Consider the following 27,646-nt stretch of genomic DNA (forward strand, 5'->3'; position numbering starts at 1 on the left):
CAACTAGATTGAAGAACAAAACAACAGCAACTTGTCTGTTCCCCTTCCCCCAATTCCCCAGCGCTGTTCCCATCCCCCCAATTCCCCAATAAAAATCTAAATAAATAAATAAATAAATAAAATGGAGCTACTCACCCCAGCTGAGAGTAAGCTGAGGTGCGAGTGGGTTTGCAATTTCCAATGTAGTTCCCAGGCTGTTCCCTTCAGTTTGGAAAATCAGGTTCCTATTGACACACATGTAAGCTCTTCACTTTTTATTTCATCTTCCATGAGGATACAATCTTGAACTTGTGCCAAAGCATTATAGCTGGGATACACAGAGTGCACGCAGGGGTGTAAACTAATCTTTTAATATGTGATAATATTCCTTTCTTATTTTTATTCCATTCTTCAAACTATGATGCCACTGAATTGGGGAGCCCAGGGCACAAAAAATTGCTTTAACAGCAGAACACTTTCCTTAAATGAAATGCTACCTCTTTGCCTAATAGGTAAGACAAATTAAAATGTGGCTACACCCCCAATACCTTCCACCACTCCCTGGTGCCTCCAGGGCTGTAGGGGTCCCCAGTTCTCACCATGCTTCTCAAGCCATGGAAGCAGGAGAGTATGGAAGGATCTTCAGGGATCACCATCACGCTGTTAGGATAAAGAGAAGCCAGGTCTGCCATATGTTAAATGGGTGCCGGATGCATTCCCATTTCACAAATTCAGGAAGGAAATGTTTTATCCAAGGTCTCCAGACTTAAGTTCAACAATAAACCATACTGTGTCACTTTCATCAACAAAGAAAAGAGATGCTGAGGCCCCTGGATTTTTGTCTGTGCAGCCTGAAGGATGGGCCTCTGAGGGTCTCCTCAATAGATTCAATGACTCAGGGAGCTGAGTGAGCGATGCACCCAGCAAAAAAGTACATCGGGGGCCGGCCGAGTGGCGCGATGGTTAAGAACTCGCTTGGGATGCCAGAGGGCCCCGGTTCGGATCCCACATATGAGGGCCAGTGACACTGCCCTCCACAGCTAAGATGCTGAACAACAGCTCAACCTGGAGCTGGGCTGCCGTGAGTCGCCGGCAACGGCATAGGCTGCAGCCCCTTTGGCAGTGGGTTGCCATGGGCTACTACCGTGTGTAGCCAGCAGCCAGCGTGAGCGGCCAGCAGCCGCAGTGAGCGGCCGTCCAGAAGCCGGCGACTGATCTGCCTCACCAGGGAAGAGCGCAATGACGGTGCCAACTTGGGCCAGTGAAGCAACATCCTCCACAACTAGATTGAAGAACAAAAACGACAGCAACTTGTATGTTCCCCTTCCCCCAGTTCCCCAGCACTGTTCCCATCCCCCCAATTCCCCAATAAAAATTAAAAAAATTAAAAAAAAAAAAAGTACATCGGGATCCAGATGTAATGTTCAAATGGAAAAACTCCTCACTGACCTACAGACTCAACACAAACCCTATCAAAATCTCAGCGGCCTATTTTGCAGAAAGTAACAAGCTGGTGGGGACACAGAATAGCCAGAACAATGAAGAAAAAGGACAGAGGTGGAGGACTCACATTTCTTGATTTGTGCTACAATACTACAATAATCAAACAGTGGTGCTGGCATCAGGCCAGACATACAGATCAATGGAATAGAATGGACAGTGCAGAAATAAATACTTCTACTTATGGTCAGTTGATTTTAGACAAGGATGTCAAGACAATTCAACAGGAAGAATGACCTCTTCAACAAATCGCTCTGGCACAACAGGATATCCATGTGCAAAAGAATGAAGTTGGATCTCTACCCCACTCAACACACAAAAACTAACTCGAAATGGATCAAAGGCCTAAATCTAAGAGCTAAAACTATAAAGCTCTTAGGAGAAAACTTAGGCATAAATCTTCTTGAACTTGGATTAGGCAAAGGTTTCTTAAGTATGATGCCAGATGCACAAGCAATACATGAAAAATAGATAAACTGGACTTCATCAAAATTAAAAGCTTGTGCTTCAAAAGACACCATCAAGAAAGTGAAAAGACAACCCACAGAATGGGAGAAAATGTTTGAAAATCATGTATCTGATAGTGGACTAAATCTAGAATATATAAATAACCTTTATACTCAATAATAAAAATACAAATAACCAAATTTTTTAAATAGGCAAAATGTCTGAATAGATATTTCTCCAAAGAAGATATATAAATGGCTAATACACATAAAAAGATATTCAGCCAGCACAATACCAAAAAAGAACAAAGTTGGAGAACTGACACTACCTGACATCAAAATTTACTATAAAGCTATAGTAATCATGAAAGTGTGGTACTGGCAAAAGAATAGACAAATAGATCAATGGAACAGATTAGAGAGCCCAGAAAGAGTCGCCCATAAATATAGTCAACTGATCTTTGACAAAGGAGCAAAGGCAATGGAGCAAAGACCATCTTTTTAACAAATGGCACTAGAACTGGATATCCACATGAAAAACGTAAACCTAGACACAGATCTTACACCTTTCACAAAAATCAACTCAAAATAGATCATGGACTTCATTGTAAACTGCAAAAGTATAAAACTCCTAGAAGAAAAACCTAGATGATCTTGGGTATGGTGATGCCTTTTTAGAGACACCAAAAACACGATTCATGAAAGAAATAATTAATAAACTGGACTTCATTAAAATTAAAAACTTCTAGGGGCCGGCCGAGTGGCTCATTTGTTTAGAGTTGGCTTGGGAGTGCAAGCTCTGAGCAGCAGGGCCACCAGGTCAGATCCCATGTGGGCCAGTGACGCTGGGCCCTCTACAGCTAAGATGGTGAACAACAGCTTGACCTGGAGCTGGGCTGCCGGTGACAGCGTAGGCTGCAGTGGGGCTGGTTGGCAGCTGGCGTGTGCTTTTGTGAGCTGCCATGAGCAGCCGTCCAATGGCAGGCGACTTATCTGCCTCAGCTGGGAAGAACGCAATGATAATACCAACATGGGCCAGTGAAGCGACGTCCTCCACAACCAGACTGAAGAACCAAAGGACAGCAACTTGTCTGCTCCCCTTCCTCAATTCCCCAATACTGTTCCCCTTCCCAATTCCCCAATAAAATCTTTTTTAAAAAAATTAAAAAGTTCTGCTCTGCAATAGCCAATACCAACAGAATTAGAAGACAAGTCACAGACTTGGAGAAATATTTGCAAATGACGCATGTGATAAAGAAGTTATCTAAAATATACAAAGAATTCTTGAAACTCCATAATAAGAAAACTAACAACCAGAATATAAAATGGGCTAAAGACCTTAACAGGTACCTCACCTAAGAAGATATACAGATGGTAAACAAGCATATGAAAAGATGCTCCACATCAAATATCATCAGGGATATGCAAATCAAAACAACATTAAGATAGCACTACACACCTATTAAAATGTTCAAAATCTGGAACAGCGACATCATCAAATGCTGACAAGGATGTGAAGCAACAGGAACTCTCATACATGGCTGGTGGGAATGCAAAATGGTCCAGCCACTTCAGAAGACAGTCTGATGATTTCTTACAAAACTAAACATACTCTTACCATAAGATCCAACAATCACTTTCCTTGGTATTTACCCAAAGGAGTCGAAAACTTATGTCCACACAAAACCTGCCCATAGATGTTAATAGCAGCTTTATCCATAATTGCCAAAACTTGGAAGCAATCAAGATGTTCTTCAGTAGGTGAATGGATAAACTGTGGTACATCCAGACAATAAAATATTATTCAGTGCTGAAAAGAAATGAGCTATCAAGACATGAAAAGACATGAAGGAACCTCAAATGCATATTACTAAGTGAAAGAAGCCCATTTGAGAAGGCTACATACTATATGATTCCAACTATATGATGTTCTGGAAAATGAAAAACTATGGAGACAATAAGATCATGGTTGTGGCGGGGGAGGGGAGATGGGGATGAACAGATGGGTCACAGAGGATTTTTAGGGCAGTGAAAATATTCTGTATGATATTATAATGATGAATAAATGTCATTATCCATTTGTCCAAACCCTCTGAAAGTACACCACCAAAAGTGAACCCTCAGGTAAGCTACTGATTTTGGATGATTATGACATGTTAATGTAGGTTCATCCTTGGTAACAAACGTACCATTTTGGTGAGTGATGTTGATCGTGGTGGAGGCTATGCATGGGTGGGAGCAGAGGGCAAAGAGGAAATCTCTGTATCTTCCTCTCAATTTCACTACAAACCCCAAACTGCTCAAAAGTATAGTAAAAAAATGGAGTAAAAAAAAGATATCCAACACCACTAGTCATGAGGGAAATCAAAACCACAATGAGATACCACTTCACATGCACTAGGACCGTAATAATAAAAAAGATGGACAATCACAAGGGTCGGTGAGGATGTGGAGTGACGGGAACCCTCATATACTGCTGGTAGGGTTGCAGAATGGGGCAGCCACTTTGGAAAACTTGTTTTACAGTTCCTCGAAATGTTAAACATAGAGTTACCCCATGACTGCAATTCCATTGCGAGCTATATACCCAAGAGAACTGAAAACATTTTCACACAAATGTGTACACTCTTCCCTGAGGAGGCAGCGAGTCAGGGCAGGGTTTTAAAAAAGAAGAGATGCTTATGGACAGAGAAAGTTCTCTTGGACATATAGCTAAATAGAAAAGAAATTAGTTGGGAAACAAGACCTATAAAATGAGCCCATTATGTTGGTTTTTAAAGATATTCACGGGTACACACATCTAGGTGTAAAAACATAAAGCCAGCTGACCATAAATGTTCTCGCCAGAAGCAAGCCTGAAATAGGGGAGGTGTCATTTCAACATTTACTCTACAACTTCCAATTTGTTTGCATTTGTATATACTAAGTGTATAACTGGGGTTTCTCATGCAAAAACAGCATTTTTTCTATCCAAAAGGGAAGGAAAGAAGGAAGAGGTCACTGGAGTTGGGCCATGTGGGAAGTTCTGAAAGTGGACAAGAGCAGAAAGGCATTTCGGGTAGTGGGACGAGCAGGAGCAAAGATGTGCAAGTTGGGATGCCTCTGGGGCATCTAGGGGGCTGTCAGGTTCAGCTCCGTTAGGGGGTCCAGCAGGTGACTCGGGGTGTGGTGTGGTGAAGATTAATCATCAGTACAGCAAGTTGAAGCAACCAGGTTGCAAGGGTATTGCATGCCCTTCAGGGACCAAGGGCCATGGGTAAATGGGGAGGACCACTGTAGGCTGGGGAGACTGGTGTGAGAGCACCGTGGGAGAGGATGGTGGGTGTGGTTGGACAGGAAGTCTCAATGGCCTTTCACACCTGGCCTCTGTCTCACAATAAACTGACTCCTAACCCCATTATCCAGATTTGGCTCCTAATCAGATCGTCTCTGAAAAGGACAGTGCCTGCCCTTGGCAAAGCATCCAAATTGGAATGACGAACTTCCATTATGTGAGCATGCCGTTCCTACAGGAGCACAAAGCAGTGATGGAGTGACCTGGGTCAGTCTTAGTCACCATACGACAACCACAGCCATCCCTTCCTGCATGCCAGCTATGGTAGGAATAAGCACTTGGCAAATAATTCCTCATTTAATCCTCACAGCAAACCTATGAGGTTTAGCCAAGCACTGTCTCCATTTACAGATGAGCTTGTCCAAGGTCACTAGGCTAGTAATACTGGAGCTAAGAATGGAACACAGGACCCTAACTGCGTTCCACTCTCCACAACCTTCAGGCATTTCAATTTGCCTTAAAGCCAGCCAGTGCATGGCTCCTGTTTCCAGGAAAATATTGCTGAGCTCAGAATTGAAGATGAATTCAGAGCTTGGGGTTCTATCATCAGGAACAGAAAATCCAGACCCATAAAGTTACCACGTGCTGGCTGGAAGTGGGGTTTGGGACAAGGAACCAAGTTGGGCTGTTAAATAACTATGTTGGTCTTTAGCTAGCTGACAGGGAAGACCCACCAAAATGCCTCCTCTGTCCTCTAACTCCGGCCAAGGTTCCCAGCCTCTCTTTCTGGGGCAGTTTGGTTTTGACTCAAGCCCCATGTTCAGCTCTGCCCTGACTTGTGGGTCCACCTTGGAAAAGTCAGGAGACACCTGGGAAATGAAGGGGTTGACTTCCTCCAGCCTTGTTCTTTTGTGGCCACCAGTGACCCTGAGGCACCCATGTATCATCCCAGCAAACCCTCACTGTGCCAGGGACTGAGCGTTTGTCTGGGAATGGCCTCTGCCATCCCAGAGTTGACTCCATGAGGATGTGCACCAAGTGAGGCCTGTCAGAGATATTTCAAAGCACCCATCTCTTTTGACATCACCGAATAAATCTGGGAAGAATCCTCATCACCTCCAGCTCTCCTGATACAACCAAGCAGAGCCCCAGGGAGACACACAGATGTAAAGTTATTCATCACTCTACACCTCAATGTCCTGGTCTAGGGGATGGGGACACTCAGAGGGCCTGTGCCACAGGATAGTTGTAGAGAATATCTGAGGATGTCAGTGCAGAGCCCATAGCACAAGGCACAGCCATTCAGGTCAACTGGCATTTACTGCAGGCTGCTATGTCAGTTCCCTTCCCACAGCATACTCCAACACACACACACACACACACACACACACACACACACACACACACACACACACACACACTGCTATAATCAGTGAGAATCTTGTATCATCTGAATGCTGGTAACTCTTTATCTGTACCTTTGCACATGCTGTTCTCTCTTCCTTCCATCCCACCCCACCTTCCATTAGGGGTGACTTGTAGCCATCTCTTTTTTATCTTCTTAGATGTCACTTTTTCCAAGAAGCCTCTCTGTCACACCTCCTCCCCAATATTACACATGAAGAAACCAAGACTCAGAAAGTCTAAGTTAGTACTTCAAGGTCATACAGCCAAGATCTCATGCCTTAAGCCCCAGGAATCTTATACTGTGTTAAATACCATCAATTAATCAATCAACCAACCAACTGATGGAGAGAATGGGAAGCATGCATCTCCTGGTCCATGATCCTATATATTTTGATCTCTTCATTTTTCCACCAAAGCCTTGCTAAGTAATTCTAAGTGGTTCCCTCTAGGTGATGAAGTGGATGTAACCAAATGACACAAAAGAGGAGTCCATGGCCAGGGCAGGTGGGGTCAGGCAAGTCTTACTGTGTGTAGAATTATAATCCCAGCAGTGCCCCCTAGTCTCATGCTCAGAGCCCAGGGGGCAATTTTAGGAAACACATCATCACTCTGGGTCCCACTCTCTGGAATAGAAGGCTTCTGGTCAACCAGACAGCACACAATGCCAAAATCGTACTCCAGCCATCTGCTAGGATTTGGGGAGGAGATGGGAGAGGTTCTGCCCACATGGCCTTCCCCAGTGAGACAGACCATGCCAGGGCACAAGAGCTGACTGGCTACACCAGGGACTCAACCAGAGCCTAGGGTTCCACATGAATGGAACGGTCTTCCCCACAAATCCATATGGCTGCTCGAATGCTGCTCCGAGACCCTCCCTTACTAACCAACTCTGCCTCCATCCCAGTCACTCTGGGTACCCTTACCCGGCTTCGTCTTCTTCATTACACTGATCACACTCCCTGACATCATATTATAGGTCTAGCTGTCTACTGTCCATCTCCTCCATTGGGATGTAAACTCCACAAGGGAGGAACATGGTCCATTTCCTTGACTGCTGTGTGGCCCAGTGCCAGAACCTTCTCTCGATAAATGATTCTTGAATAAATGAAGTAAATGAGCTGAGCTAAGTGGCTAGAGCACATGTATAGATATGACTTCAATTAACTACAGGTTCCTCAGTCTTTTTTTTTTTCCCATAAAAATGTGTATCCATTTTCATAACTAAATGAACAATTTTCATTAACGTGAAGAAGAAAAGTTTATCTTCCAATCTCTCCATAGCAGACCCCACTCTACCCACCACACTGGTGATCTCCCACGCAGAAAACTGGACTCACTAAATCAGAATCCATCATACATAAAAACATTTCACTCTCACTTGAGTTGTGACCTGTACATGCAAGGTGATATGAATCAGACAACATTTGTACAAACTATTAAGATAATGGGTCCAAGGATTTATTTTTTAAACATAGCTATAGCCACAATTCATAGATTGATTAAAGCATGATTCAGAAAACTCAGGGAAAGAACAAAAGAGTGAAAGAAAAGAGCCCCACCCCACTTTCCCACTCACACTCACCACCCCTGCCCAATGCAGTTACAGGGTCCTGAATAATAGAGAACTTGGCCTTTAAGTGCTCTAAACTGCAGCAGTTTTCTCTTGATGACTTTTTGCCTTTGGCCCCTTCTGATGATAGATGACTCAGTAGTACACTGAGTTCTGGTCAGGGGCTTGGGAACCTTGGTGATGGCACAGAAGTAGAGAAAGCTCACCGGGACAGACAGTGATGGATGAAGGGTGATCAGGATGTAGAGTAGACCAGAGGACTGGAATGATAGCGTGCAAAAAAGCCTGGAGGCCACATCTCATCCTCATCAGAGTGGGTACAGGGACCACATCTGGTTCTCTGCATCCCCCATCTCTCATCCAATGGAATGGGCTGTCTCAGGAGGCAAGGAGCTCCCTTGTCACTGGAGGATTCAAGCTCAGGTTAAGCAATAACTAGGAAGAGAGGGGGTGAAAGTGGTTAAACTTCAGGTTGAACTGGGTGACCTTAAAGGTCACTTTTAACCTGGATCTCCTGACTAGTGGCCAGTTCCTTTGCATTTCACTACGCTTAAAAGCACTGCGGCCTCACCTCACTTCATTCAGTGGGTACTCACTCATTCTTGTCACTCAGGGACATTTATTGAGCATCCATTGCATGCCAGGGGCCAGAGTTCAGCAGTGAACAGGGCACCACTTCTGTACTCTTGGATTCTACATTCTCCTGGGTGGATGCAGACAATAAACCCATAAATATGTGAGTAAGATCGTTTCAGTTAAGCTCCATGAAAAAAAATACAATGGGAGAATGTGACAGAAATTGATAAGGGAAGGGGCTGCTTTGGACAAAGTGGTCAGGGAAACCTTCTCTACAGAGGAGACAACTGAGCTAAAGGGCATGAAAGCGCCAGACATGAGAAGCAGTGGTGGAAAGTTGTGCTGGGAGAGGGAAGAGCATGTGCAAAGGCTCTGGGAAGTCTACTAACAACCTGAGTTCAAATTTTCATGAATTGCATCCCCTCCTAAAGGCTCCATCATGGGCCAACATTCCCTACCCCTACAGCCTGCTTCCTCTTCCCACACTGACTTCTTTATCAAATTTTCCCAAGCCCAGGCAGACCTGAATTTTCCACTGGGAAATTCCTGAGCGAGGGCACAGAGGAACACATGTGCACTTCCACCTCTAGGAGGCAGAGGTAACAGTGACATCTACACTCCCCCAAAATGTGGGCCTGCCCTGTCCAGGGGGTGAGAACCCACATCTCCCCACCAGCTGTTCAGGGTGCACTTTTGTGGGGTGCGGGCCTTTTGCAGAATATGATGAAAAGGGACCACTCTGGAAAAACACACACCCATGCGCCAAGCATCTCATGTACATTTCAGGTGGTTCCTGGAACGCCAGTTTGAGAGCTCCTGTCTGTGGATGCCACTGCCAGAAGAAAGTAAACTGTTGCAGCCCAGGGAAACTGAGGGAGGGGGCAATCTGTGAGAGGTGAATGAATAGAGGGGAGGAGACAAGATCAGGCCTTTGGGCCCCTAAATAGACTGTCACACTCATAGAAACTAGAGAATGTCAGACTGTCGGGGGACCCAAGGCCTGAAGGAATTCACGTGAAACTTTATCCACTCCACCCCAGAGAGGCAAACATCCAGGTACACCCCAGAGCTTCCAGAGGAGGCCCGAGACTCCATTTCTCATGAGTGTCCTTGACAAAGGTCATCTCTAATCTCACATTCTGAGATACATTTTGCACAAGGCCGGTTAACTATAGTAAGTGTTACTGCAAAGTTAGAGTGTTTCAGGGCTGAAGGGGACACCACGGCAATTGTCTGAATAAGGCAGCTCCTCAGTAGGAGAAGGGGAAGGACCAAGAGCCTGCTCAGCCACCTCACTGGGGAGCTAGGGATGAGAATGCCCAGTTAGATCAGCGTCAGCCATAAGAATAAGAGCAGCTAACACATGTAGAACTTACCTTGTACCAGGCACAATTTTAAGAGCTTTGATCTTACACAACCCTTTAAGGTTTGTATTATTATCACCCCCATTTTACAGATGAGAAACCTGAGGCACAGATAGGTGAAGTAACTTGCCCAAGACTACACAGCTAAGACAAAGACATAGCAACGCTCTTCTCTTCCACACCCCAGGGAAGAACGCAGTTACACCTGGGTAGTGCATAAAACGCTTAAGTATCTGCAGGTGCATCCTTTCAGGCATTGAGTGAGCGAGAGTCCTCTAGGAACAAGCCGCTCTTTTTCAGCAACGTTCAAGCCCACGATGAGACCGCTGATAATGCAAGGGCGGCTCTTCCTCGTGGCAAATCCCAAAGGAACCCATTTCCACCCGGCTCGGTCAACTTTCACACTCCGAAAACGCTCACCCGTCTCTGGCTGTGAGGCTCGGTGCTTCACATTAACCCCTTGGTGGCCGCCTCCCTTGCCTCGATCTCAAGATCCTCTGGCCGCGCAGTTTAAAAGATGCAGCCCCGGTACAAGGGCCCAGGCGGGCCGAAACCCGGCCACCGCCCCGCGCGCTCAAAGCCGGCAAAGTGACGGACGGCCTGGCGAGCCACGACCAGCAGCGCCCGACGCGACTCTGACCTGCGGGCAACCCACCAGGGCTGGGGAAGACACCCGGAGAAAGGGGCTGGGTCCCAAGACAGGTGGCGCCTCGCTCCCCGGAAGTTGATCCGGGAACTTTCGTTCAAGAGCTACCAGTGGACCGAAGTCAGGGTCTCCAGCGCGAGCGGCGGCCAGTCGGGACAGGCGGTGGCTCTGCCCACCTGCGCCGTACCCAGGGCGCCCCAGGGCGCTCCAAGTGCCCTGGGCCAGGAAGCGCACTGAGGCCGCTGCTGGCACCGCGACCCGCTGTGGGCGACTCGGAGTGGGGGGTCCAGCTCCGGGGCCGTCGGTTAGCGCAGGGGAGGAGCTGACCTCACATAATGTCCCGCTCTGGGTTGTCTAGCGGGGTGTCCAGCCAGGGAGGGCGGAGCGGAGGGGCGGGGTTCCCGGCCAGCCGCCCGCACTCACCTTGGCGCCCAGCGCAGGCTCGACCCAGCGGGGGCTGGAGAGCGTGCGGCGGCGGCGGCGGCGGCGGCGGCGGCGGCGGCGGCGGCGGCGGCGGCGGAGCCACAGCCTGGACCTCCCTGGGGCGGGGCCAGGGGCGGGAGCGGGGAGGCCCCGCTGGCCACGTGGGCGGGAGGCGGACCCGGGACCCCCGCGGGCGCCCGAATTAGGTGGCGCGGGACCCAGACGCAGTCACTCCGGGTCACCACTGGGCACTCCCTACTCCCCACTTCCTGCTAGGCTCCGAGGGAAGGCTGGGACAGAGGAGGGCTAGGGCGGATGGGGCATCTGACCCCCAGGGCATCCCCCGCCACCCAATCCAGGCTCCAGCGTAGAGAATTTACCGGATGGGAAAGGGGTGCGCAGTCCGCCCCCGGCTCCCGCTCCCCTAGGCTAGAAGGTGCCGCGCAAACCCCGGGGGAGGCTCGCGACAGGTATCGGAGCAGGATGGGGCTGTGGCGACGCCCACGCCAGGGGGTAGCAGGGGCTGCCCTAGCAGGCGAGGGTGGGAGCCTACGCGTGGAGCCTCACCCCCGCCGCTAGGCTGACCTTGAGCGTGTGGAGTCTTGCCCAAGCCTCACTTTCCTTGATTGTGGGGGTGAGAATGAGGATGAGCCACCAGCTGCGCGAATCCTCGGGCGCCCAGCAGGTTGTCGTCGGGAATCGCGGGTTTGTGGGCGGTTGCTGAGCCTGAAAGAGCAGTAGCCAGCAGTGGCCTGGGTCAGCCGTGCGGAAGTAAACGTGGGAATCTCAATAAAACTGTTTTTTGCATTAATTCGTTCATTCGACAGATAAACGCATACTGTCCTCGGGAACTCATAAAAACAGGAATAAAGAATGCCCCACATTGTAGGTTCCGTGATGATAAAAATCCAAAATTCATTAGTTGTTTCCATGTGCCAGGTGTTTGATTTTACTTGCACATTTTAGGTACTTGATCTACTTGAACATTCACAGCAGCCTAGTGAGGTATAGGGGTGGTGCGGTCCCACTTTTCAGATGAAGAAACTGAAGCTCAGAGAAGTGAGGCCAGACCCCAGGTCAGAGGAGTGACATTCAGCTCAAGGGCCAATGCTCTTACCAGGCTGATCCCCCAACCCGCACACTATAAGTGGCAGAATCAGAGCTCTGAATGAACCTCCTCACTATCTCCAGGAGGTGAGCTCAAACAGCGACCTCCCCTCCTCACCCCCCAATTCCACCTCACCGGCAGGCCTGGGTGGTGTGGAGGGCTCCCTGGAATGCACCTGTCCTGACCGCAGCAGCTGGGATGTAGATCTCCCAGCCCAGGCCCCACAACCAGCCTGCTGTGTTCAGGACTTGCTCTGTGGCACAGCTGAGACTTTCATTGCAACTCCTGTCTCTCCTTGCAGGCACTCAGCCTCTAAGTGCTGGGTGGCCTCTTCCTGGCCCACAGCCCACCTTTGGGGCCAAAAACCAAGCATCTTGAGCAAATTGACTTTCATTCCAACAGCTGCAACTTCATTACACTACAGTTTCAAGGGGCTCATTGACCCCCAACTCAGTGCCTCTTGACCCATCCATTTCCTGTTTAAGGAACACACATCCTCCCCAGTACTACATTTCCAAGGGCAAAACCTACATTCAGAGCCCCAGTCCTCAACCTTTCCCCCCCAATTTTTTTTATTATTCTCCCCGCTCCACACTGTGGAGGATCCCCACTACAGTCAGCCATGTTGATTAATAATAAAGAGCTTCCACTCCGTAACGCAGAGCTCGGCAGACACTTTAGATCCACACATCTACACCTGACGTTCTACCCAGGCAGCCTGGTCAAAGATAAAAGTTTTATTTCCAGTAGATTCCATTTAACAATGATTTGAGATGCTGCCACCTACCACTGAACTCTGTCACCAAGACAGACACAGTCCCTAACCTCATGAGCTCACAGCTGATGAGGAAACAGACCCCTCACCTCTGGGCAGTTAGGGAGCCAGATGTGGTTAACAGTCAGACTGAGGGAAGAGTGGGCCCAGACTCAAGCATGGGGAGACTTCCTGTGGGAAGTGGGCCTTGGCTGAGCCCTGACCAGGCAGAACCAGACAGGAGAAAGGTGGAGAGGACAGGAGGTGTGGAAGCTCAGAGGTGAGAGAGGGCAGGGAACTTCTGGAAGTCCACAGGGAGGGGCAGGCGGGGGAGGAAAGGGGTTGGAGGGGCTGGAGGGGCCTTGATGGCCAAGGTGAGACACCAGACCTTCACCGTTGAAAGATCTGAGCAGAGGTGATGCGATCCCACTGGCTGCTGAGCGAGGAACGGATGTAGTGGCTGAACCCTGCACACAGCAAGACAATGTGCATTTTTATTATTACTAAAGGCAAACTCCTTGACTTCCCCTACTTTATAATTCAGGATTTCCAGAAATCAGAACAGATCTGCAAGTAGGCTACGGAGACTAAAACAAATCAATTTAATCCCACAGGGTTTATGTGCAGTGCCCCATCTCCTCCCACCCATGCCACACTGGGTCCTGGAGTGGGAAGCGGAGGGAGAGGAGTTGGTCCCTGGACTGAGGTTGGGAATCTGCTTGGGAGCGATGATACACCCGAAGGGAGTCCTTTGGGGGGGTAGAGGGGAGATCGGCAGGAAATGAGTTACTATCCAGAGTTTGGAACTGGGGAAGAGGCCAGAAAACATTGATGATCAGTCGCCTTTTCTCCTTGAATCAGGCTTATTCATAAAGGCTTATTCCTGAATTCAGTTGCATCTCCCCAAACTCTGCAAAGGTTGGGGGGACCAGGGCAGTCACCTCACTAAATCAATTGGAAAAGCTGGGGTATCTGCAGGAGGTTCCCGCATAGCTTGTGGGGATAGCAGATGATGCATTATGACTAATGTCAGGTGGGAAAGCACAGTGAGGGCCTGGGAGTGGGGCACCAGGTAACACAGTCAGAGGAAGCAACCACACGAGAGGCCTGGCCAAGGCAAGGGCAAGACACCGAGATCACTTGCCCTGGCCTCCTCGTGCCCACCGGGTACAATGAACACTTGCCGTTGTGTGCGACCAACTGGATGTTTAAAACCCACTGATGACCTAATACCACTCAATGTAAAACAATGGAGAAAATACTGAGAATAAGAGAAAACCCACCACCATCACACTACGTGGAGATAACCACTGTTCATTTGTATCCTTTTTCATTTCACATATTGTGAGTCTTTTCCTTTGTCATGAAATATTCTTCTACAACATGGTTGGTAAGGGCCCCTTTTTGGTCAACTGTATGAATGCACCCTCTTATAATCAATTCCAGCTGGTACTTGGTTTGTTCCTCATTTCTCAATATCAGAGATAGTGGTTGGTGATGAAAAACTTTGCACAGTAAACTCTTGACTCCTATTTCTGGTTATATCCTAAAGAGAAAACCCTAGAAGTAAAATTACTAGAAGGGGCGTTCAACTTTTCTGCCTGTAGCGCGGTACAGATGTACAGATGCTCCGCCTCCTTCCTCCCGACCCCTGCCGCCCCCAAACACACACCCTTTGGCTGTGGAAAGATGTGCAGCATCCAGCTGGTGAAGCAACACTAACCTGGTACAGCCTTCACCCAGTGGATGCTGACGCCTGTGGAAGGATTAAAGTGTTGGTCTTATTGTTCGGACCTAAGCGATGCTCTGCAAGTAGCTAATGAAAGCCTTCTTTGAAAGCAAGTCCTGTCTGCTCTTATAACCTGGGCTAGAGGAACACCTGAGAAGCAAGTCTGAGTGGTGGAGTAGAAAGACAGAGAGGCTTTGGAGTAGGAAATGCCTGGGTTCAGAGCCAACCTGGATCCTGCCCTGAGGGTGGGACGTTCCACAATCACACAAGCTGAGATAAGTGCTCCTGATGCACAGGTCTAAGCACAGGACTTAGACCTGGTCAGACAGTGGTCAGGGAAGGTTTGATTGCAAAGGAGGAATGGAGACAGAGTGTGGATGTTTCAGTCAGAAGCAATAATATATGCAAAGGCCCCAGGGTAGGCAAAAATGAGTGAAGAATCTCAAAAGTCTGGTATGGCCATAGAGAAGAAAGGGATGCAGAGAGAGGCCTGCAACTTTGGTGCTCCCCTCCAGGGTTATTGGCATTTTCAACCAAGGAGTGACAAGTAGCCATGTCCTGTGAAGGCTATTGCCAGTAGCCGTGTGGAGCTGAGACCTCCAGGAGACAGGAATTCCAGTTCAGCTGTCTAGCTCAGGGGTCGGCAAACTGCGGCTCACGAGCCACATGCGGCTCTTTGGGTACACTCCATCTCAAAAGTTTGCCGACCCCTGGAAGAGCCAATCCTGTCCCTCACAACAATTTAAAAATTATTCGAGAGCCATAAATATATTTTTACATAATCACTATTATGTGAATAATATCCTTTAAAATTTTTACAAATTAAACTATGATAGTTTTATTTTCATTTTCAATTTTACTTCAGAGCCAATGTGTGAACCCAAAGAGCCGCATGTGGCTCACGAGCCGCAGTCTGCCGACCCCTGGTCTAGCCCATCAGCTACCCAGGCCAGGGCTGAAGGAAACATCTGGGAGGTCCCACTTAATAACTGCACACCCCTTAACCTGCGCCAGGTAACCACATCCCCACAGGCAGGGGGCTCACTCTGTGCAGGCTCTGTGCCCAGAACTGCACCTGGCCTCACATTCAGTCCTCACGATAGCCCTAATTAGGTACTGAACTATAGCTCATTTTCCAGATGGGGAAACTAAGTAAGTCCTAACTAGGTCAAAGTCACCTGCCTACTGGCTCACAGAAAGGAGCAGACTGAGATCTAAGTTGAGAATGCCTGAGACCAAAGCCCTTCTTTAATCACAAATAATATGGTAAAGTAATTTCACCAGTAAGAATGCACAATTCTACACACCATGTGCAGCACCTTTGAGTACATCTAACTTCAGTTACACAAACCAAAGGCAGGACCTGACTGGTTTGCATCCTGCCACCAGGCGTGTTCCAGCCTTTCCTTGCTGCAGGTTCTCCTGCCCAGCCCAGTGGGAAATATCTGCATCTTGTCCGAAAGCTGACACCTGCCCACTCCCTGGAAGGTTTCTGACAAGAGTGGAAAAGACCAGGCAGAGGTGTCTCATCCTAAAGGATCATTATTGGATCTCTGCCCCCCTCCAACTTCTAAAACTCGGAAAATTCCCCTGACCTCGTACTGACAGTCTGTTACAGAAACAATCCCTGCTTTTGTTCACATCCAGAGTGGGGTGTGGTCATCCATCTGGCATAGGGGCCGTGGAGCAGCAAGTCCAGATAAATGCGTCTCTATCAGGGCTAGAAGGCAACCAGGAATAAAGGAGCCTGGTGAATGGAACATCAGCAGGTCTCAAGAGTTCACTGTCAGCTGTCACAAGTCAACTATTAATAACCCCAGAGTTACTGTCCTAATTTTGCTAAAAGTACCTCCCCCTTCCGAACGCCCATCCCTTCCTTCCTGGACTACCACCAAAGCAGCCAAGCATCAACTCATACTCTTCTCAGAAGACAGAGATGCTTCAATTTAGCACCTGACAAAATCCCAAGGCTGAAGCTCCTATGAGCAGGGAACGGTCTCTCGACCATCTCCACATGATCTCCAAAGAGCCCAAGACCTTCCCTTCCACAGAGTAACTAATGGCTGCCATTTACCAAGTGCCTAGTGCTTGCCAAGCATGGCTTTGGGTGCTTTATGGACCCGTTCCATTTATCCCTCACAATAATCCTGTGTAGTGGGTATTAGTCCTACGTTGGAGACGAAAAAACTGAGGCTCAGTGCAATTAGATGATTTACCTACAGTCCCACATACAGAAAAAGGTGGAGTCGGGAGGGCAGGGATCATGTGTATATCTTATCCATTACTGTGTCCCCAGTACACACTTTAGGCTCTCAAATAAATGTTGTAAAAAGGCTCTATCATTTATAGATGTGATAGATGGTGCAATATCCCCTTTAGAAAGAGCCCAGGGAGCCAACCCATTGAGCTTGCATTCTTTTCGCTTACTCCTAAAGACCCCATTTGAATTTTGTCTCATTGCAAAAGCCTTGCTCCACATTTGTGTCCATCCGTCCCTCCATTGCAGTCTCTACCTACCCTGTTCTTGGACCACTCCTGATTTTATTCCTGTGGACAGTGAGTACAAGGTATGGTGGGCATAGGGGCGGAAACAAACATTAATTGAGGACCCACTATGCCCACGACAGCGAAGATACATTTTATATCTCCTTCCTCTTCCACCTGCTTAGCTTACTGCCTGTAGCCTCTTATTCAACTAAAGCAAAATTTCGTGCTCCTAACAACAAGGTTGCTGGTTCGACTCCTGCATGGGATGATGGGCTGCGCTCACCCCCTTTTCCTGCAACTAGATTGAAAGCAGCGACTGGACTGGGAGCTGAGCTTGTGCCTTCCACAAATAGATGGAAGGACAACAACTTGACTTGGGAGCTGATGGGTCCTGGGAAAACACAATGTTCCCCTTCCCCAACCTCCCAACACTGTTCCCTTCCCCAATTCCCCAATAAAATCTTAAAAAGAAATGATAACCCATCTTGAGTAGCTGCGTAGAGATGATGGCATGTAAAGCAGTCAGCACTCATACACTAGCTCTTAGAAATGAGAAACGGCAGAGAGCGCGGGATAGAAGAAATCAATGGACAACATGACAAGCAGTATCCTAGCTGAACAAACAGGGAAAATGAAGGCTATACCAAGGTTAGGCGGCAAGAACTTGACAGAACTTCCTCCTCTAAGCAGCCAACATTGCTTTGCTCAGAGCTGTTTTACCACTCCTTCTGTGGGGAGGGAGAAAAAAAAAAAACAAGGAAAACCCATTTTTAAAATCCTATGCTCCCAAGACAGAAGCCTCTGCCATACCCTTTCCAGGTAGTGGCCAGAAGGCTTGTATTCTGTACCCTTCTCCTGCTTACCAATCACTGTCCTCTCCCGGATAACTGTCATTTTCTGAGTACAGTTGACCCTTAAGCAATGTGTGGATTAGGGGCGCTGACCCCCTCACAGTAGAAAATCAACATAAAATTTAGGTCAGCCTTCTGTATCTGTGGTTGGTTGAATCCACAGATGTGAAAGCCAGGGAAACAGACGGCCAACTGTATTTATGGAAAAAAAAATGCGTGGATAAGTGAACCCATGCATTTCAAACCCATGTTGTTCAAGGGTCAACTGTACTATGCCAGTAAGTACTTTACATTCATCACCCTGTTTGAACCACCTCCCTGTGAAGCAGGGCCTTTGTCTGGTCTGTCCCATGGATGAGAACCTGAGGCCCAGAGATGCAGTCACAGGGTCACAATGACAGCAGCAGAGCTGGGGACTGACCCTGAAGTTGATGGGCACCAACAAGTTAATTCAGAGCACAGAGCACACAGGAGGAGAGAGAGAATCTGTCGGAAGAAGGAACAGGCACCTCTTTTTGTTTGAATGACAGGAAACGTGCTAGTGGCTTCCAAATTTTAATGGCTCTTTTCAAAGTTCTGCAAAGAAAATCCATTTGCTCTGCGAGTCAAATTCTTCTTGAGGTAAGTATCCCTGATCCTGCTCCAGACACCAGTAGGTAAAGGAGGAGCCAGCACCTGCCTCCTGGAGGGCAAGGTAAATGGTCAGGGTCAGCAGGTTCCTTTTTTCTAAATAGTGCATGACATGCTGGCAACACTCGCCTCCTCACCCTGGATATTCTCTCTTCTTCCCAAAGGGGGAGCCCTGAGGAAACTGCTCGGGACCCCAGCTAGTCAAGCAACAGGAAAGATGATCTAGAATAATGAGCCACCACACTCTTAAAACAAAACATTTTATTTGAGGCAGAAATTCTAAGGTACAAAAACAACATTTTGCAAATGTCAGCTGTGATCTACTGTCACCTACTTAGAGTTATGTACAAATCAAAACAGACATTGTTTTCAATGTAAAAATACAGCACACTGCTACAGTCTGTCAGTGCTCGCTATTCCACCAAAGCCCACAAAGGACAAACTTAAAGATGAAACAAAGACAGTGGTGATAACCATGGCGTTCCACAGGCTTTCCCCTCCAGACATGGGAACAGGGAGCTTCTACAGTGGGGGAAAAACAGAGAAAATAGAAGTTACCTACTCTCTAAATGAACACATTTGGGTTTTACAAAAGTTTTTGCTCTGTCCAGACTACGTTTTTTCTTGAGACCAAAAAAAAAAAAAAAAACTTAAAAAAAATAACAATTACACAAGTATAATCCAATGGAAAAAAATTTTTTTTTGTCTAATGGAGCAGCCAAAGTTGTCTACATCACATATAATTAAAAGACTGCTTCTTTGAATCTTCTCAACTGAAATTTTATTTGACATAAATATCAGATATACAGTCATAATGGTTTGCTTTTGTTAAGATTTCTGATTGTGTGAAACACAAAGCTTGGTCAATTCAGAGCCACGGCTGCAGCCCTTGAGAACAGGAAAAAGCTCCCTGAGCAGTTGTGGTCCCAGCGGAATTCTGCAGAAGAACCAAAGAGCAGGAGGGAAGACAACTGACCAAAATTCCTAAGAGGTCTGCACTCAGCCTCTGCAAATTAGCCCTTAGCAACTGCTGTCTATCTCATCAGTGGTTAAACTGAAGTCTGCACCATTTAATAATATTGAATCACAAATTAAAGATGGCATCTTGAGATATAAACATAGCATCCAAAATTGGAAGGGATAGCTGCCACTCAGTAGGTAAGAGCTGGTCCTGAAGAGTATCTTGAAGAAGCTCCGGAATGACATTAAACACATCAGGAATAAGCACCGCGTGTTTGCAGAGGGGCAAAAAAAGCCACACATGATAGAGGACTATCGCCAAGGGGAAAAAAAAAAGTGGCAATCGAACAATCCTCAAAATGAATATAGGCGATATATCATTTTCTCAAAGTGCCATTATATTTTTAAGTAGTAAGAGAAGCAGGGCACATACGAATTTCCCTGTAAGCCCCATCCTGAGCGTGGCCTTCACAAAGCACCAATGTGAATAAGGCACCACATTCTAGTATTTGGGCGACTAAGCTGAGTGTGTGAGGCTGAGAAACAGAATAGCAGTGAAAATTATTAAGCCCTTGGCAAACAAGAGCTATGAAGAATGGTTTAAGTAGGTGGGATTATTTATCACTGAAATAAAAACACCAGGCCAATGACTTCACTGTGGTTTTCAAATACAGGGAAGGTGACCAGCTGTTCTTTTTCCACTACACGCCAGACAAAAGAAGGCCGGCTTGAATTTCTATAAGGAAGACATACAAAGAACTATCTGATCAGCAGGATAGGTTTACAGAGTCTCCTTCGCTGAAAGTCCGGAGTCCCATCTACAGCCATATGTCTGAAATAATTCAGGCACAGCTCCAACACCAGGGGGAACAGGCTAGATAATCCAAACTTTCTCCCACCCCCAAAACTCTGAAATTGGAATCAGAGATATTGGCTTACAGTCAGACTTCCTTTTGTTTATTTTCACCCTGGGCCTGGAAAGGATGTGAGGGCTCCTAACTGATATCTCCGTATCAGGAAAAGCTTTTCTCTGGCATATGATTTCACACCTTCAAAACAGATTCCATTCACAGATCAATTTAAAACAGAAGACAATGCAAAGTCCTGGCCCTGGGGGACACACAAGGATTCCTTGCCCTATCCCCACAAAGCCTGCCTTTCCTTCTTAAGTCTTGGCCTAAGCTCAGAATTGCACATGATCTAAAAACGTTTAAGCCAAGAGCTAAAACTATAAATAAAGTCCTTCAAGTTGTGGCGTTTAAGTGGAAATTGTCCCAAGTGTCTTATTTTTTTTAATTGGGGAGAACAAAAATCTGATTTTAAAATTAACAACTGGCTTGCCTTCTTCTTAAGACACCATGAAATGTAAAGAAGCAATCAAAATATTTCAAATACATTCACAGTCATATCAAATTTCTTTGGGGGAACAATGGGGAAAGCAGCAGCTCAGCTACTGGCTGCATTTAGCAAGAGCATTTTCTGGTGGCACCAGACATCTGTAATTACCTTTCATTTCAAATCTTATAAAACAGAGGTGGCAAACTGGCAGTGAGTAGGCCAATCAGGTCGACCCATGAGTTCTGATGGGCCTGAATACACTTAAAAATTTTTTTTTAATTTAGCTGACAATACTAAACAAGTCAGAATTTTTCGTATAAAACTCCAGGTTCTCAGCTTCTCAGGAAAGATGAGAAAACCAGGGAACACTATGTGGCCACAACTGGCTGGAGTGGCTGACCCCTGCAGGTAGGACAGGAGCACTTCAGTTTGCCACAGGCCCCACGACGATCTACTGTCTGCCTGACACTGAGAGGACATGTCATTGCCATCGATAATCACACCTATTTATCACTATACATGGCCTGCTACAATGGTGCCCCTTGAAGGCATACCACCTGTTAAATAAGAATAGCAATTTTCACCAACAATATAAAATAGAAAAGGCTAATAACTTTCACATTGGCATTGCCGACCTTTTTCCAATAAACATACAAAGAGGAATTCCTGCCTCTTTAAGAGAGCCAAATTAGTGTTTACGCAGTTGGGGACTGCCGGGTTTTCTCTCTTTGGGGAGGAGGGTGTGTCATGTCTTTTCCAGGAAGAAAACTATTTTTCTTCCTTGTTTCTTTTAAAGGAACAGATGCTCAACCCTGGGGGGAGCTGAAAATCATATAAATCCACATTTCTGGAGGGATGGTTTTCCTGTTTATTTGTGCTTAAGTGAGAGAACATGAGACTAGGGGTCAGTCAAAAAAAAAAGGCATCTGTGGCTATGAAGTAGTAAGACTAAACTTTGACAAACATACATGAACTTAAATTACTACACATCGATTCCAATGATGTCATTGCTGCTAAAGACATTTTTTGAACTTCTTCTGATCTGGAACTATCTTGAGTTACTGCTAATGTGTCAACCAAAAACTCTGTCTCATGACTTTATGGCCCCATCTCATTTTTGGCTCAGAATACTATTACCTGGCTGGGTTACCCACCTGAATACCTGGGCCTGGGCCTGAATGACTCCTGATTCTTTCCCGAGATCAGTGTGGCTCACAGGCCCAGGACTTGGCCCTCTGGAGCACCTTCCCCACCGTGTGTCTGGGCTGGGCCCGTCCAGGTGGTTCCTGCAGCTTGCAGCTGACTTCTAAGAGAAGAGCACACCTTGACATGGGCCTTTACCTCTCTGATCACTCTCCTGACAAAGCTGACTCCGTCAGATGCTCAGTCCTTTCTGTAGGGCATTGGTGAGTTTACATAAACAACTAGCTCCCTGCCTTTAACTACCTGGTGGCTTCCTGGTTACCTGGAACCTTGGACTTATCCCTGTTCTCCTGTCCAGAGGACACCATCTAACTTAGCTACACAAGCCTTTGACTCTCAGGATCAAGGACTTTTATTGAGAGCATCCCTATATTTTAATTCTTGTTTCCCCAATGCCTAAAAGCCTATGACTTACAGAATCTTTATCTGAATTCTGTCTTATCATTTCCACAGCCTGGAAAACGTGTTAAGTAAAAAAAAAATGGAGGTTTTCTTAAAACAGATGTTTTGTCTTAGTCTACAAGGCAGCTATTCCCATTTCCAGCATGAGATGGGAACGGTGAAAAAAAAAAAAAAGTGAAACTATTAAGACAAAACCAGGCACTTGGCCTTCTCAACTTATTCTGAGTTAGGCATTCATCCTGTGGTTTCATTACTTGGTACAACAGTTTGATTTTGTTGAACACCACAAACATTAACATTTCAAAGTAAGTACCCAAACCCTAAATTCAAACTAAAAAATTACCTGATTTTTGGACTAGCACTTTTTTCCTTCCATTTTCATAGTAAATGAAAGCTCTCTGCCCAAGCTCATAAAGCCCAGTCGATGTTCCCCTGCCCCAGTCCTCCATGCCATTCTTGGGGCCACTTCCTCAGAGATGCCTCATTTCACACGCAAAGCTGAGTATCTATCGTAAAAGTGGCTCCTAATGTAATGGTTCCTTTGGGGCACGCACCACTTCTCGGCTTCAATAGGAAATTTCTCTGATAATGCTCCAAAGTGAATTTGCATATGGTGGCAAGTTTGGACAGATCAGCCCCTTCACAGAATGCACGCCGAGGACAGGATGATAGGACCGTCACTGTGGGCAAGGACTCTGTGCTCGTCCTCTAATCCACGGTGACAACATGGAACATCTCTTCTCCAACAAGATGCCTGGTTTTATGGGGGAGGCAGCTTTGCTGCTCACTTGTCTTTCCCTCAGAGCAGCTGCAGGAAACTCGATGCCAGAGAACAGACGAGCACGTTCTTCTCCCAAGAAGCTGCCAGCTGCCTTTACAGAGCAGAGAGTGTGGCATTTGCATCAAAAATACACACAAACCTCTTCTTTCCAGGAGGGGTGCAAACTTTCCCTTCCCCACCTGCCCAGCATGTGCTCGGAAGGAGAAGTCCTACCCCATCCCACCTCCCACGTTCCACCCCTCCTCGGGATGTTTCTCAGTGTTGCCCGTAATATTGTTCCTATTTGCTCAAGGAGTCCAAACCATGGCCCCCGGTGTGAGTGCTGAGAACACAGAGTGCCAAATCCAACAGCACCTACAGAAAAGGTAGAAAAAGATGCTCACACCCCCTCACAGGTATGGGGAGGAGAAGGGAACAACTGTTTTCCCTTTGGAAACACAAATTCTCTAGAGAAGTCATTCATAAAAACAGAACATTCACTTTTCCTTTTTAAAGCAAATTATTTTCTCCTAAGTTCTAAATACCTGTTGTTGTTTTTTTGTAGGATGGAGCACAAGAGGCAAATCTTTCATTGGAAAAGTACCACAAAAATACAAAATGAAACATGATTCACAGGCTGGGTTGTGGGGGAGTGCTTTAAAACTCAAGAATTTAATGATTTCCGATCCCATGTCTTCTTCAGACAATATTCGAAAAGCACATTCATTTTTGTGACAGTCCCCTCGTTTTCACCTTCTTAAAAAGAGGTTTGTCATCAGTCCAAACCAGTTCAGCAGATTAATCGGCCACCACCTCCACACACTGCCACATTTCAGTGGATTCTGGTCCCTAATATTCTGGACACAACTTTAGACCAGAGGCCAACTGACACGTGAACTGCAAATTCCAGTACTACAGTCCAGATGTATGTCAGTCTCTCAAACTTCCAGGCACTGACATCTGAGATGCAGCTCAGAAAATGTAACCCAGGGAAGTCTGGCAGGCAGAGCTGACTCTCATGGGATGCCTACTTACACCAAGCGGTGGCCCTGGATGCTGAGCTCTGGTGCCTTTGCATGGTGACCAACCCATCTCAGAAAGAATGGTCTACACAGTCAGCCTGGCCCCGCAGCCCCCACCTCAGCCAGCCATGCTTCCCACCAATACATAAGACTTGTTCTATGAGTGGTGAGCGTATACTCAGTCACCTTCTTGACCTTGACTTAGAGCTTTTTTAGCAGCCACGGCCATCATAAGTTCTACACCAAAAACCAACGGGAGCATCATCTGTAATGACACGGATTCCAGATAGACTGGCACTTGATTTCTGTGGCTGCAATAGCATTAAAAGTGCTTTCTCTACAAAGCATTTCAAACTGAAGTAGCCAACGGTGAATAGGCAAAGTTTGCAGAGATAAATTAAGTCTGAAGGATCAGTGCAAGTATTTTTCTATTTCTTTACGTTTCCTCCCTACCTCCCAGAATTGGCTCTAATCCAAGGTCTGACCTAACATGGCAAGCTTCTGTCAGATCTTATGGACATGCCTTTCAGAGCTCCATATGGTTTTAGAAAACTGGAGACTTTGCCAAGATATCTGGTAAAAGGTAGGGGCAAGGAGAGCAAGTACTGGCACGAATTTCACTCAAAATATCCTTGTAGGAGACCTCAGCTGCAGGTGGGCCACGCAACCAGAGAGATGAGCTGGGGAACCAGAGAGAGGCGGCAGCTAAAGTGGCAATGCTTAGGCTCTTCCATTTCGTTACAAAGGAGCGACTGCATGGAGTTCACCAGTGTAGCTGCAGCAACCAGGTTCTGCTTTACACACCCCAGAGGTGAGGAGCTTTGACGGAAGAGCAGGAGGGTCCTCCTCACCTAAGGAAAGAAAAGAGGGCGGAGTCACACATCATTGCAACTCACTGGGCGAGGCACTCAGGCCAGAATGTGGCAGGCTCTGGGTTTGGACTACGAGGCTTTGCATAAGTGAGGCAGGCATCCCAAACAGCTCAAGATGGGCACTCTCATGCTGTTATCAGGTTCTAGTTCCCTTAGTTGAAGGCCAGGGGTTTGCATGCAAGGTTCCAACTAGTCACAAGCACAGTAAGGGGCATCCTGACACAATGTCCTCCAGGGGCTCCCTGAGGAAGCAGGGCCTCCTACAGAGCCCTACCAGGAGCCTGTGCTATGATGGAGAGAATACTGTGAACCCCAGGTTCAAGAGATGTGGCTTTGAAGACATTGGGAGGGTTGGGGGTAGTGAACATTGTAAGCCCCAACCAAGATACAGGTGCAGAGACCCTCATCCAACACCTTGGGACCCAAAGCATTTTGGTATTCAGATGTTTCTGGAGCTAAGGAAGGTGATATAACGCACACACTGTATATTACATAACATGGAACTGGGCAGCTCACTGTACTTTGGCATCAGCTTACACATGTGCACACTCCCATTACCTAGATAAACTGAGACTGGCAATGGCGTCGCTACTCCCCACCAGGTTTCACTGCCAAATAAGTTTGCACCCAAATTAGAAAAACGCTTTCAAGGGTTTCGGAATTATTAACAAAGGCTGCGGCCTGCACTGGAATCGACCCACCGGCACTCTGGGCAACCCGCGCCTTACCCAGGCCTGAGGAGGACGACACGCTCTCTGTCAGCGAGGACGTTTCCGTTTGATCCACCGAGAGTCCTTCCATCAGAGGCAGAGATAACTCGGAGGAGGGCACGGATGAGTCGTAGATGCCTGAGTCCCGCGGCATGCCCAAGGGGCTGACAGCTTTCACCGCGTGCAGCAGCGGCTGCAGGACCGAGCTGCCTCCCGGGCTGGGCCCGGCTTCCATGTCTTCATCCAGGCCGAGCTGCTGCCCCTCCAAGTGCGGGTCGGCCGGTGCCCCAGGGACGACTGCCTCGGCCTTGAGGCAGAAATCGCTGTCGGGCCCTGGTTTGCACATGACATCATTTAAAACCAAGCCTGAGTCAAACTTCTCCAAAACTGGCTCCCGGTAGTGAAGTGGGGGAGGATGGAAGGGAACGAACTGCTTCTCAAACCAGTCAGGCTCCTCGTCGATAAATTGGTGCATGTTGCAAATGGCGACGTACAGGGACCGGCCTGACTTGCTCCGGAAGTAGTTCCTCCTGCTGACGTGTCCGGGGCGCTGCCCAGGCTCTGGGAGGCTGTGGTCTCCGGAATGCAGGTGGGAGCAGAGCTGGGGAAGGTTGTCCATGAGTTTGTACTTGGTGCTCAGGTCCAGGATGCCAGGAACATCTCCCTCGCAGGAATAATCGAAGTAGACGGCGATGAACTTGCTGAGCGCCGCAGACGAGCTCTGCTTGGCCTGGCGGAGCTTTTCGGCGATGGCTGCCACAGCCACCAGGAAGAGCTCTCCTTTCCCCGAGCCGCGGCCGCCTCCTTTGTGCTTGTAGTTCTTCTTGTCCACAAAGTACTTCATGCCTTTGGAACACACCACGATGATGAACTGGGACTCGTGGATCTTCTGGATGACCCATTCTCTCTGCCCTTCTCTGCAGAGGCTGAAGTCTTCCCACAGGTCCAGAGCCACCTGGAAAGAGAACCTGGACCCTCACTCACCTATACAAGCCTGGAGGCTTGAGTAACAAGAACGAGACGATTACAAGAAGGGCACACCATCTCTCCCTTAATCACTATTAGTACTGCTATGGGGAGCTTTAAGTTACTGGCTCTGAGGGACAGCTAACATTCCGCGGGTGACGGGGGGTCACACACCAGGCCCTCTGCATCATGCCCTCATTTTAGCATAAATGGGATCATTACCACTCCCACCCTACAAGTGAATAGACAGAAGAATCACAGCACTTCTAGTCACCTGCCTAAGTCACATATCACACGTGAGGCCCTCAAGGTACTTAAAGTGCAGTGCAGAGCACAGCAAACGGGGGCACTGAGGTTGGTCTATCTGATGAGTAAGGCTGCCTGGATGGGGGGGACAGGTCCCAGAGAGAAAGCTGGGAGGCGATGATGGAAGGACGTGGGTGAGGGACCCCAACGCTGATTGAGAAATGGGGCTCAGGTCTGGATGCCAGAGTTGCCCACAATGCTGTCCAGCCACATCCAGAAAGTGTGACTGACAAAGAGGACCTTCCCAGCCACTCGGAAAGCCCCGGTTTAGCCATGCTGTTTACTTTTGGTCAGTGGCTGGAGAAGAGGGCAGTAGTGAGCTGCAGTAACACAGCCATCTGGTTAGCTCACTCGGAACAACTG

General features: G+C 47.5%; 3 protein-coding genes across 10 annotated transcripts in view; 1 reads left to right on the top strand and 2 right to left on the bottom strand.

The window, feature by feature from the left end:
* Positions 1 to 11,871, bottom strand: part of ARHGEF3 (Rho guanine nucleotide exchange factor 3) — a 306,647-nt gene extending 294,776 nt beyond the window's left edge. Inside the window, exon 1 of one of the 7 annotated variants that reach the window (XM_019654352.1) lies at positions 11,771 to 11,871. The gene's annotated coding sequence lies outside the window, so the exon portion shown is untranslated. The other 6 variants (XM_019654346.1, XM_019654345.1, XM_019654350.1 and 3 more) reach the window with 6 other exon arrangements.
* SPATA12 (spermatogenesis associated 12) lies at positions 6,016 to 10,552 on the top strand. Its single transcript, XM_019654330.1, is given in 5 exon segments — positions 6,016 to 6,127; positions 6,130 to 6,339; positions 6,372 to 6,479; positions 6,482 to 6,576; positions 10,370 to 10,552. Coding segments are annotated over 5 exon segments (708 nt in total).
* Positions 11,872 to 21,054: 9,183 nt separating the features above from the next.
* Positions 21,055 to 27,646, bottom strand: part of IL17RD (interleukin 17 receptor D) — a 79,744-nt gene continuing 73,152 nt past the window's right edge. For both annotated transcript variants that reach the window (XM_019654328.1, XM_019654327.1), the window contains exons 12-13: positions 26,030 to 26,966; positions 21,055 to 25,280 (exon numbers count right to left, since the gene is read on the bottom strand). In XM_019654328.1, the coding sequence (XP_019509873.1) occupies positions 25,168 to 25,280; positions 26,030 to 26,966 (1,050 nt within the window). In that variant the 3' untranslated portion in view covers positions 21,055 to 25,167. The remainder of the gene's footprint in view (positions 25,281 to 26,029; positions 26,967 to 27,646) is intronic.

Source organism: Hipposideros armiger, unplaced genomic scaffold, assembly GCF_001890085.2.
Source record: "Hipposideros armiger isolate ML-2016 unplaced genomic scaffold, ASM189008v1 scaffold_220, whole genome shotgun sequence".
Taxonomy (NCBI): domain Eukaryota; kingdom Metazoa; phylum Chordata; class Mammalia; order Chiroptera; family Hipposideridae; genus Hipposideros; species Hipposideros armiger.